Source organism: Lampris incognitus, chromosome 17 (genome assembly GCF_029633865.1).
Source record: "Lampris incognitus isolate fLamInc1 chromosome 17, fLamInc1.hap2, whole genome shotgun sequence".
In the NCBI taxonomy this organism is placed as follows: Eukaryota; Metazoa; Chordata; class Actinopteri; order Lampriformes; family Lampridae; genus Lampris; species Lampris incognitus.
The window spans coordinates 32,895,538-32,908,634 of NC_079227.1; the positions used below are offsets into that span (position 1 = coordinate 32,895,538).

A 13,097-nucleotide genomic window follows, 5' to 3' on the forward strand; every position below is an offset into this window, starting at 1 on the left:
AAAATTCCAACAGATTTGTGTCAGTAGACTGAGGAGGGTCTGCATGTTAATCGCACTTATGAAAAACGCTCGGGAACAGACCGCTACGCTACCTGGACACCCCTATTCATTGTGTACTTTATTCTCTATGCCTGTTGGTCAAATCTGCTTTAAAGAGGGTCTTGTGACTCCCCCAGAGAGGAGTAAGGGATGCTTGTAAGAAGGGACGGGTGTTATTTTCTCTCCCATCTCCCCTGCCTAATTCACAATCCCGTGTATTTCTATATGGACCCCTCACTGTTAATGACCAGATGTTTAAACTGACCTGTGGTGTGAGGTATAGGGAATGGTTTGGCTCTAGTTGACCATGGTCAGGCCTTTCTTTGTCTGTCTAAGGAAAAGGAAATATGGTAACACTTTAGTATGGGGAACATAGTCACCATCAATTAGGTGCTTATTAGCATGCAAATTAGCAACATATTGGCTCTTAATTGGTCATTATTAAGTACTTATTAATGCCTTATTCTGCATGGCCTTATTATACAACCAGTAAGCCATTAACTATGAGTTTTCCCTCTATAACCTCAGAAGTATTGCTTATTAGTAGTGCCATCTCAATATGCTTTGCTTAGTATGGACCACCAAAAGGTGGTAGTACCACGAGAAGAGTTATTCTCCCTTACTAACACTTAATGAATATGGTCTGTTCTTACATAACAACACACAAAACTACAAGTGTTCATAGTGTTAAATTACTGTAAATTAAGTTTTTGTTACTTAGAATATGTTCCCCATACTAAAGTGACATCTTGATCATTACTAATTCACTAGTAATTAAGTTTTTTTATGTTCCCCATACTAAAGTGTTACCTGAAATATAACGGAGATAACTCTTGTTTGGTGACAATGAAGTAAGTCCACCCACTGCTCGTATTCTGCTACTGCATGCAATACAGTTTTTATCATCATCCACCAGTGCTTAGTTTAGTTACTTCTGAGTCTTGAGTATTTGCAGGTAATTCCACGACAAGGTACATTTGGCAACTGCAAAATATCTCAATTTTAAGGCTCTGACTGACTCTGATCGCCATTTGGACAAGTCACTTCTGTCAGGGTGAATGTACGGAATGATTTTTGGGAGAATGACACCAACACAAAACTCTCTCTCTGATTCAAATAACTGCACTGCGTTGCAAGGACACATACCTGGATACAAGTTTTTTTTATTATTATTGTTTTTTTTTTACATTAAATCCCCCAATATAAAAAAATTAGGACATATTGATAATGATTTCTTTTTTTTCCCCCTAAAATGATTCGCTCCTGTTAGATGTATGAAATAACACGTGGCGCCCCGTCTACCACTGACAGCAGAAACCAGAGGATCCTGGATTCTAACATGATCCTCCTCCCCTCGGGTCTATCCGCGCTCTTTCAATCTCCTCTTCTTCCTTTGTTTCCTAAATTCTGTAACTCCTGGCTCTTGTTTCTCCCCTCGGTTTCCCACAGCTGCCCTTTCTTAACTCCCCAACCTTTTTTCCTTTTTCTTTCCTCCCCTCCAGTCTGCTCGTCTTCCATTCTCCACATGCACGTGGTCTTTCCCTCCCCATGTGTTCTCTATGCTGTTTTCTTCACTGGTACCTCTCTCTGTCCTCCATCCTTCCTTCCTTCCAACTCCTTGCATTTCGCCTCTCGTCCAGCTCCCCTCCCCTCTTCTCCTATACCCTCTTTTCACCCTTTCTTCCTTCTTTGACGTGGAGACACTGGGACATAGGTGAGAGCACTGGCTAACAGACACAACGGACTAAAGCGGGACAAGTAGCGGAAAGGATGTCTCCTGACCGGGACAAGTTGTCAATAAAAAGCAGCACTACGGAACAACTACTCAGCCAATATGGGGGGGGGGGGGGGCGAGGAGTCATGGACTCAGACAAAAAACGACCCCAGTTTCTCTCACTGCATGTCGAATTGTGTCAAGACTCCAATCAGGGAAGCAAATGAAGACCTCTGACAGGAAAAACAATGTATATTATATATTTCATTACAAATAAAAAAAAAACCCCAAGGAAACAAAAACAGACAATCTATCTTTTGCGATTATTTTCATCCAATGCTGAAGAGATAGATATAGTTGGTACAGAGGTGCATAACAGTAGGTGTCCCACATTAAAAATGTCCCTATGGTGCGTCATGGCCAGTTGTCTACATCAACGAGTTGTGGAGAGACATTATTTAATTCGGCACTTAGAAAACAATCACAATGAATTTTGCGTCATTATGTCATATAGAACAAAATTTACAAAGCCATTCAAACAGTCATAATTTTTCATCAATGAATATGTATTTTTTTATCTCATTTTTGTTTTTTGTTTTTTTTTTATAACTCAACTTCAAAAATTGAGGATATTCAAAATACACTTTAACCTCACTTCGTTCTCTTGGTATTTACAAATATGTACAGGAAAAAAATTACACCCACCTTCCCGTGCCACCTGACATCTCCCCTCTGCAACAGTGGATTTTCATGAACACATAATAAAAATTTCTTTATCTTATACATATCTTTTTTTGTGTTTTTTAATCCTCTTGCTTTTATAATTCTATGAGCCAGAACCAGACCAGTGTCCAACAGATAATATGAGTGTGACCCCTCACTTCAATTTCCTTCCCTCTCTCCATCATATGGATGTACTGTGGGTGGGATCAATGGCTTCGGGTATGGGTCCTGCGGAGACTGCCTGGTAGGACATTGGCATGGGAGTCTTGCCGGGGCTCTGCCGGAACAGGCCCCCGTTGGGAGCTCTGTGTTTGCACTGCATGGTGCCGCTGATGGTGGTGCTGCTGAGCGGGTGGTGGTGTGGGGGCAGGGTGGTGCTGCCAGGGCCCTGGGAGGGGGCTAGCGTCCTGCCCAGGGTCCCCCCATGGTGAGGGTGGGGGTGGGGCGGAGGAGGGGCCCCCTCCCCGGGGAGGAAGGTGGTCACAGAGAGGCCCGAGGACGGGTAGTCCCGAACGGACTCCGGCCCCGGCACCAGCGAGGCCTGGCTGGGCTGCATGCTGCCGATGTCCAGCGCAGAGATCTCGATAGAGGGGCCGGGTATCTGCTTGTGGGCCAAGTCCTCGTCCAAAAGACTGTTCATACGACGATGCACCTGCTCCAGATTCACCTCCTTGTCCTATAAGAGGAGTAGGGAGGAGCAGTGGTGGAGGAGGGAAAGAGAGAGAGGAAGGGAGGGAAGGAGGAGAGGAGGGATAGAAGGAGGTATGGAGAGAAAGGAGGAGGGACACAGAGGCTGAGATTGGCAAGGGGCCATTTTCTCAGACTGTCTGAGGTCTTCTGGTGCTCCATGCATTCTTAATTTTCAGTTTTCTCACTCTGTCACTGGTTGATGGGGCCTTGACCACTAATGCCTGATCATCTGATCACCATCAGCATGCCAGTGGGTCGATGGCCCTTTTTGCTGTTGGTCACATTGTGTTTGCTTAATTTTTGAGGAGCCCAATGGTCATTGAGGTGACAGAGGCCAATTTGCCTTGACAGGTGTATAGTATGTGCACCTTGAAATCAAACTTGGCCGGTGGGTATTAGAGGTTGGACGTGTGCAGAAACCCAGTGTTGGAGCCAAACTGACAAGACCGGTTGAGCTTTACATATTAAATCATACACAGTGTGTCGATAGAACAAAGTCGAGCTTCTCTTTTTGTTTTTCTGAGGGGTGCGCCGCTCCGCTGCAGGCGACACAACCTTGGAGCAAGTACAGCGTTAGCGGCGCCCCGGAGAACCAGTTTGCTCTCAGAACAATTTAATCACAACAAACGCTGACGCAGCGTGCCAAGACGGCCGCAGTCCTGCGTACTTGTTAAGCATTTATGGACACTTGAGTGGGTCGCAGTCCAACTTAAGGCAGACTTGGGCACGCAGGGTCAGAAAAAGGTAAAGGACAAGGGGGCGAGAGAGCGAGCGTGAGCAGAATATCAAGTAAGGCCACAGGCGTGCAAAGGACCTTGAGCGCAGATGCTTCATCACAGCAATTCACATCACACTGTTGTATGCTAGCCTTCGTAGGTAGCTTCATCAACAAGAAATTAGTTTACTGTGGCCTAACCTTCGCAATGTGCCCTTCCTGGTTAGAAAAAAAATCCACACGCTACGGGTTCACCAGAAATGTCTAGTTTGGCTCCACCGCTGACTGACTGCAACTCAGGGCACAGTGATATTAGTCACAGTCCTCATCATGCTGACAGATGTCGTATCGGTAATAACACCACAGGACACATTTATATGTACCACACAAACATTTTGCTACGTTCATAATGGCGCACAAAAGCAACTAATGAAAAAAGAGGTTATTAGAAATGAAATAAGACAGGTAGAAGTATGTTTGTGGAGACTGGGTGTTTCTGCGCGAGTCTGAGAATTAGGCAGTAATGGTGAAACACAGGTGTTGGTCAGTCTTGCCCCCCCCCCCCTCATAAAAAAAATAAATATTGCTACTCAATACTGGAGCTATGTGCTGATGCAAACGGATTTAACTTTCTGGGATTTCCTTACCTGGGTTACTGAGCATGCATCAAGGCGTTTTAGACTCATTTCGGCGAGGATTGCCTTAAACTTGTACGCGAGTACGAGCGAGCGGCCTGTAGGACGCAGACCTCTGCCGCCATCTTACAACGCTGTGACCGCAACTACTCCCCAGTCCTCTGTGAATAGTGCACATGGCCACTGAAACTCTACTCAATAGTCACGGCAACTTGCATATGAAACCGATCGTTGGTTTTGGTCGTTGAGCCACTGTATTGTTTATAAGGGTGGGAGTACCTGCAGTCAGTTTAGACTGAAGAGGTGACTTATGCCCCTCTTCCACTGCATGGTACTGGCTCCACTCGACTCTACTGTATTCAACTCTACTCGCTTTACCCTTTTGGGATTTCGTTTTCCACTGCAGATAGAACCCCCTCATGGCGAAGCCCCACTGGTTGTTTGTGGGCATGTTGACTAGTTTTTGTTAAAGATTTTATTTATATTTAAATAAATATACATATATTTATATGTATCCATCCATCCATTATCTGAACCGCTTATCCTGCTCTCGGGGTCGCGGGGATGCTGGAGCCTATCCCAGCAGTCATAGGGCGGCAGGCGGGGAGACACCCTGGACAGGCCGCCAGACCATCACAGGCCCACACACACACACATTCATACCCATTCATACCTAAGGACAATTTAGTAGGGCCGATTCACCTGACCTGCATGTCTTTGGACTGTAGGAGGAAACCGGAGCCCCCGGAGGCTCGAACCCAGGACCTTCTTGCTGTGAGGCGACCGCGCTAACCACTGTGCCACTCTATATTTATTTATATTGATATTTTCATGTCAATTTTTAGTATCGGCTCAGCTCACTTGGAACCTCGACGGAGATGGTACCAAAAAAAGTACCTGGTACTAGGTACTGTCCCTAACTTTTGCCCAATGGAAAACCAAAAAGAGCGAGTAGAGTAGAGTTGAGTCGGGCCGGTACCATGCAGTGGAAAAGGGGCATTAGATGAGTGATGAAACGTGTCTCTCTCAATATTAACGTTGTGTCCAGATGAACCGATTCAACTTTTTTGGCATTTCCTGTCCAACTGTCCATTCCATCCCATCACACTGAAGCCAAGTGCTTCCAAGGCTCAATCGCCGCGCTCCATCTTCTTTCTTAATATAATGTGGTTTGGATAGGACTCAAATATGGATCATAGTTCCAGTCACTGTACTTAATCAAAAAAAGCTTTAACATCAAAAAAGGAACAAAAAAACCCCCAACTTGCAAGGCTAATTAAAATATCTCGGAGAGGGCTATTGTTTCATCAGAGTGGCGCCTCATTAAAATGTGTTTCCATAGCTTTTAACTGGCAGCCAGCCTAAACAAATAAATGCCTCAGATCAAACCCTGGCCTGTTGTTACAGCCAGGCTCATGAAATGAACTGGAGAGGAGGAAAACAACGGCTCCGCCGTACAGAAGCCTCCGTTAATTTGGAAAACAAACAGCTCTATTAATGGGTACTCCCAGTGGGGGATTTTAAATCATCCTCCCCCCCTGCTATTTTACGAATAACGCAACTGTTGAGTGGGCTTTGCTCAGCTGTGATAACAGCCGACTCAAGAAGACGTGGGAAACCATTTGCTTCATTTTCGAATAAATTAGCCCTTAAAATACTTTTTAAAACTCACTCGCATACTTTTCATGACTCACGTGCATGTAGTTTTCTTTGCAAATTGTGAGCAAACTTTACTCTTATACTTGAAGTCATGGCGGTTCTTTGAAAGAGCTTGATATTTCATACTGTGCACAGAAAACGCCAAAAACTGACTGGTTCCATCTAAGCAGGTGCACTGATACTGATACTGGCACTGGGTCCCGGTCCAGTACTACATAAAGTAGTTTTATTTGTTATCATTAAACGCCACATATAGCAGCTACTGAGTCCGGGACTGGGGGTAAAGCTAGCTGAATGTAATGGCTGGTGAGTGGCAGCGTTGTAGTACTCGAGTCCATGACTCGGACTCGAGTCCAACTCGAGTCCTGATTTACAGGACTCATGACTCGACTTGGACTTGAGCACCGATGACTCGGACTTGGACTCAATCATTGACTGCATTCGGGAATCGGAAACGGAAGTTGGAGATGAGGACTCGGACTTGATAATTGATAAAGACTTTTTTTGTTGTTAGTTTTTTTTGTAATAGGCCCTAATAATTTGGCATAACATATGATAGCTATATTAATACCGTAACATTGATCACCACATTCTAATAGAATGTGGTGATCAATAGCTTTTTACGGTGCCAGAGTGGAGCACTGGAACCCATCTTGGAACTCGACTCAGACTCAACCTTGATGACTCGGACTCAGACTCGGACTCAGGTAATGGGGACTTGACTCGGACTCTTCTTTGGGGACTCAGACTTGGACTCAGACTCAAACACTGGGGACTCGAGACTCAACTCGGTCTCGAGGTATAGTGACTCGAGTATACAACACTGGTGAGTGGAGTTATTGTGGATATTTGGATCAAATAGCCGTGAATGTCAGCTGTTGTGGAGCAGGTATGCAGCTTAATGGCGCCGTTGATCCAGTTAATTGTAACACTGATTGATTACTCTGCACCAAAAACAATGCTGCAAATGTCATTTTGTGTAACAAAAACTTGGCCTTTGTTTACGCAGCTACAGCTTTTGGCTGATGTACAAACCCAAGTGGTGTCCCGTAGAATAAGGTAAAACAAAGTTAGCAGAAAAAATCTGTGTATGCGTACTCTTAAGTGTAAAAGTTTTGGCTAGGATTATATACAGCCTAACATCTCGTATTTATAAACCTTCAGTAATCTTTTCAACGGCATAAATGTTAATGTTTGAAATATTTACTTTGGTTGGAAACTCTGAGTATGCTTTTTCACCAAAAGTGAACTAAATTGAACCTATTGTTCATGATAAATTGCCACTGCGGTGACACTCCCTCTGCCTGCACTCTCCTGTGTCACAACTGTAGATATATTTTCTGCCGAGTCGGCTGCTCAGTTTGAAAGAACAGCACGAATGCACATTTTGGCCACATTACACAGTCTTCCCAACTTCGGTACGCTCTAATACCATATAATTCAACCTAATATGCCAAAAACTTCAGAAATTCATCTCTCTGCTGAACACGCAATGGTGAATGCACACCCCTGTCTCTCTACTGAGCTCGGCATGAGCAGATATCCTCAATGTCCGGTGTAGCTTGGATGCATTCACATGTGTTGAAAGTTTGGTTGGTAGTACGAGTTAAACATTCTAGAGATTCTAGAGATAAACATGCAGTAGAAGGCACTCTTTGCACGGTACTTAGCTGCATTACAAAGTTTATGTGTGATGCACTGTGTTCAGCTTGGGGTGAGCGTGAGGTAGTGTTTAGGGTATGCTTCTTGGAAACTGAAAAATGACCAAATGATAGAAACCTAGGAGAAACCAGGGAAGCCAGTAGAAACTAGGAGAGTTGTAAGCAATGGGAGATGCAGGGTTAGTGCAAGTTGAAGTGTCCCTCAGAAGCTCAGAGTCAGCTCCTCGTGTAGCAGACAAGTCTGGACATGAGTTCAAATCTTAATGACAGCTTTGTCTGCTAAGAGAGGAGCCCAAATTCAGTTCATAAATTAGAGAGCTCGGCCACAAATGGACACCGGGGTCCATTGTCAGATCATGAATTAATTTCAGCCAACATATTGCGTGACAGCATAAATTTGTGACAACCCCCACCCCCCACCCTGCAACCGCTCCCCCCTTTTTTTCTCAAAGCAACGGACCTTGGCAGTGATACAGTGAATCTTCTGGCATTTCTACAGGCGGTCTAGTCTGACCTGTATCAATAGCTTCTGTTTCATCCCAGCCTCTCTCTCTTTCTGTCCAAATGTCCCTCCTCCCCTCCGATGAAGCAGTTGTAATGTCATTATATGTCAATGGACCAGAAACCCTTGCCAGTCTGTAATCCTTAGTAACCTGCACAAGATCATAGACAGTCAAGTGTAAATAAAGTAAAAGAAAAAAAGACAGATAGAGAGAAGGAGAGGAAATAGATAAAACGGGTGTCCACATTGACATATAATTTACAGTAAGACGTGACACAGTGATATTACTCGGGATAATGGACTGGTGCTGGAGACAGATGTTATTGCTAAAGGTGACGGACCCATGCATACAGGCCTACTATCTGCTCACACTTTAGTTTATGGATCCAAGTCAAGCCTTCCCTTTGTCTCCTGTCACCTGACTGTGGCATAAAACTTCTCATTTGTTTGTCATGTAAAACACACGGGAAGGGGGGGCCGTTTCTTGTATGTGATTCTTTGTATGTAGAAGAGCCTTAAAATGCTGACCATCACTTTAAGAGCTTTTGAATTTGCTATTGTCTGGAAAAGTAAAATCAGTATTTGGTAGGGAAAAAAAAATCACTCAAAATGAGGAACCCATTATAATGTAATATTAACTATTAATTAACTATTAATTCACAGTATTTAAGATTGGTGTTTCACATGATGCACCACAAATAAAGAGTTGGTTAACAATGGTAATCACTACAGTTCCCCGTCTGAAGTCAGCAGCATGGTGTCTGGTTCGCATCTGAATTTACACCATACAACGAGCATCCTTTCAGCCCGAAATACCCAATATCGTGTTCGTCAGTAGTGTCTGTAAAGCAGCTCCGTAAACTTTGTTTTGATGAAGCGATCTCTCGTGTTGGAGTTGGAGGTTGGTAATGTTTAAAAATACGAGACTACCCTAAACATAATGAATTAAAAAAAAATTATGGTACTTATTCTTTGGTGTTCCTACATCTGTAGATGTGAACTCAGTTTGTTGCCGTGGATTGTATTTATGGATGTTGCAATGGGAGCTGGAGAACACAAATGTGAAGTCTTTTCTATCATTTCTGTCATTCACTTTACACTTTTAAACTCTTATTATGATCAAAAGCAGAAAATTCATGTTCTGTTTTGTTTTGAAAACCACATGCGGGGGTAAAAAAAATCAATTGACCAACATTAATCCTAAAACAAACACAGCAGCTGCTTTAAAAGTTTAAGGCTAAGCTGCAGTATGTAATCTTATCTTCATATTTCTTAAATTTGATTTTAATTATTTTTCCCCAAATAATTTACACTGAAATAGAAAATGTCCAAAGGTGTTAGGGATTGTTTTCAGGTTTTGACATTGTTGTCCCTTTCTGCCTGAGAAATCTCTCTCTCCGGCTAATTATAAACTCCTTTCAGAACCCTTGGGTGGAGGAAATTACCGAGGCTTTGCTGTAGAAAATGAGTTCCTGACAATAATTCAATACCAACACTTGACCGGTTACAGAGAGCCGGTGTTTTGGGAATTAATCAGTAAAGTTTGAGTGTGTACTCAGGCATTTTAGCAAGGGGGGCTCTGGGAGACATGCAGGACATGCCAATGGCCAAATCCTGACTTGCTTGGCTAATTTGTTAGCATTTCCAACTAAGGCCTAGTGTGTATGCATCAAGGCAAAGAGAACAACTCCCAAATGTGTCAATAAAAAAGTTGGCTTATGAGCATGTTATTATGGGAAATGATCAAGTGGAGGGCGCTGTGTGTTTAGCGGGTACAAAATGTGCCATAAAAAAAAAAGATGACGTCTAGTATCAACGTAAAGTCGGGGATTAGGGAAGTGGTGGGTGGGTGGTTTGGTTGGAGGTGAAGCGATGAACAAATAAAAGAAAGACCAAATTTGATTTCAGTTAAAGGCCCAGGTTAGCGTGGCGCAGTGCACATCTATCTAACCTTTCCTATGGTCACAAAAAACCTCTGTCCCTCTCAACTGTCCGAGCTCTGAAATGTGTTTAAACTTCTCTCCTCTACAGTTGGGTGTACTGGAGCTCTACTAAGTCAGGGCTTGCGTCTGTGGCTGGATCCTTAAAGTAGAGTGTGGCAGTGTCCTCCCCCCGCTGGCCCGTCCGCCGGGCCCTGTGCTCGGTCACCTCTTTGGGCTGCTCTTGTCGGCAGCGATTGCTGTTCCACCAGGCCTCCAGCCCGGCCACCAGGCAGGCCAGCAGCAGGCCGGCAGCCAGGATGCAGAAGATGCCGGCAAAGCTTTGGAGCTTGAGCGAACGCCCATCTGGCTGGGCACTACTGTGCCTGTTGAGGTCGCAGCGGCCGGTGCGAGGCCACCACTTCTGCTTCAGGATATCCAGGTCCCCTTTCTCCTGCAGCTCCAAAATTCTGTAGGTGAGAGAAGGAAGTGAATGGGTTAAACTGGAAGCAGTGAGAAAAAACTGCAATGAACATGACCTTGCCAACTATTACTAACCCTAACCAGCCCAGAGCAAAATGTTTATATACCATTTAATTGCAGGTCCCAAAATATGTATATTGCCTATGAATGGTGGGCAATAACGTGATCCTCTCACACACTACATCCCCCTGGTGAAACTTCTCACTGTCAGGTGAAAAGAAGCGGCTGGCGACTCCACATGTATGGGAGGAGGCATGTGATAGTCTGCAGCCCTCCCCGGATCGGCAGAGGGGATGGAGCAGCAACTGTGAAGAGCCGAGATGGCTCAGAAGAGTGGCGTAATTGGCCAAGTACAACTAGGGAGACAAGGGGGGGGAAATAAATAATAAAAGAAGGGGAACATTTTTTTCTAACCTTATGCGAAAACGTAACTATTGCTAATCTAATACCCGAATATATCCATTTGTAACCTCATAGCTAAATTTGTCCTGGACAACGTCATCATTCATCAGTTCGTTGAAACACTTCATATGCCATGCAACCAAACATTATTTACTACATACATGTAGTCTCACGAGACCAAAGGTGTGTGTGTGTATATATACACATATATATATATATATATATATACATATATATACATATATACATATATATATATATATATATATATACACTACCGTTCAAAAGTTTGGGATCACCCAAACAATTTTGTGTTTTCCATGAAAAGTCACACTTATTCACCACCATATGTTGTGAAATGAATAGAAAATAGAGTCAAGACATTGACAAGGTTAGAAATAATGATTTGTATTTGAAATAAGATTTTTTTTACATCAAACTTTGCTTTCGTCAAAGAATCCTCCATTTGCAGCAATTACAGCATTGCAGACCTTTGGCATTCTAGCTGTTAATTTGTTGAGGTAATCTGGAGAAATTGCACCCCACGCTTCCAGAAGCAGCTCCCACAAGTTGGATTGGTTGGATGGGCACTTCTTTGAGCAGATTGAGTTTCTGGAGCATCACATTTGTGGGGTCAATTAAACGCTCAAAATGGCCAGAAAAAGAGAACTTTCATCTGAAACTTGACAGTCTATTCTTGTTCTTAGAAATGAAGGCTATTCCATGCGAGAAATTGCTAAGAAATTGAAGATTTCCTACACCGGTGTGTACTACTCCCTTCAGAGGACAGCACAAACAGGCTCTAACAGGTACTATTTAATGAAGATGCCAGTTGGGGACCTGTGAGGCGTCTGTTTCTCAAACTAGAGACTCTAATGTACTTATCTTCTTGCTCAGTTGTGCAACGCGGCCTCCCACTTCTTTTTCTACTCTGGTTAGAGCCTGTTTGTGCTGTCCTCTGAAGGGAGTAGTACACACCGGTGTAGGAAATCTTCAATTTCTTAGCAATTTCTCGCATGGAATAGCCTTCATTTCTAAGAACAAGAATAGACTGTCGAGTTTCAGATGAAAGTTCTCTTTTTCTGGCCATTTTGAGCGTTTAATTGACCCCACAAATGTGATGCTCCAGAAACTCAATCTGCTCAAAGAAGTGCCCATCCAACCAATACAACTTGTGGGAGCTGCTTCTGGAAGCGTGGGGTGCAATTTCTCCAGATTACCTTAACAAATTAACAGCTAGAATGCCAAAGGTCTGCAATGCTGTAATTGCTGCAAATGGAGGATTCTTTGACGAAAGCAAAGTTTGATGTAAAAAAAATCTTATTTCAAATACAAATCATTATTTCTAACCTTGTCAATGTCTTGACTCTATTTTCTATTCATTTCACAACATATGGTGGTGAATAAGTGTGACTTTTCATGGAAAACACAAAATTGTTTGGGTGATCCCAAACTTTTGAACGGTAGTGTATATATATATATATATATATATATATATATATATATATATATATATATATATATATATATATATATATATATATATATATGTGTATGTATGTGTGTGTGTGTGTTCTCACAATGAACCTGCATTGTTATGTCTGGCCCTGATGAGGATCAGGACGAGCTGAAGGTTTAAGGTGCACATGAACGTTTTGTCTGTGAGACTGGGTTGGCTCGGAGTGCAGCAAATCTTAGCAAATACCTGCCCCCCTCCAAGAAAGAGAAAGCCCCTGCTGTGAGGTATGCTTCCTTGTTAAATCAGTGCAGAGCCATTTAAAGAGGATTTCAGGCAGGGGGTTGAGAGATTGTGGGACTGTTGCACCCTGAGACTACTCAGTACCCAGAAGCTAAGACGCGAATGCATAACTGCCTCATTAGAGCTGTAACGCTGTTTGATTATGAATGTGGGGTTCATTATTGTTCAAGTTTATATTTGTAAATTACTTCATCAG

General features: G+C 43.3%; 1 protein-coding gene across 1 annotated transcript in view; it reads right to left on the reverse strand.

Annotated features, from left to right (window-relative positions):
- Positions 1–2,657: 2,657 nt before the first annotated feature.
- Positions 2,658–13,097, reverse strand: part of LOC130127193 (glutamate receptor ionotropic, delta-1-like) — a 613,283-nt gene continuing 602,843 nt past the window's right edge. The window contains exons 17-18 of the mRNA XM_056296763.1: positions 10,487–10,727; positions 2,658–3,152 (exon numbers count right to left, since the gene is read on the reverse strand). Of these exons, the coding sequence (XP_056152738.1) occupies positions 2,658–3,152; positions 10,487–10,727 (736 nt within the window). The remainder of the gene's footprint in view (positions 3,153–10,486; positions 10,728–13,097) is intronic.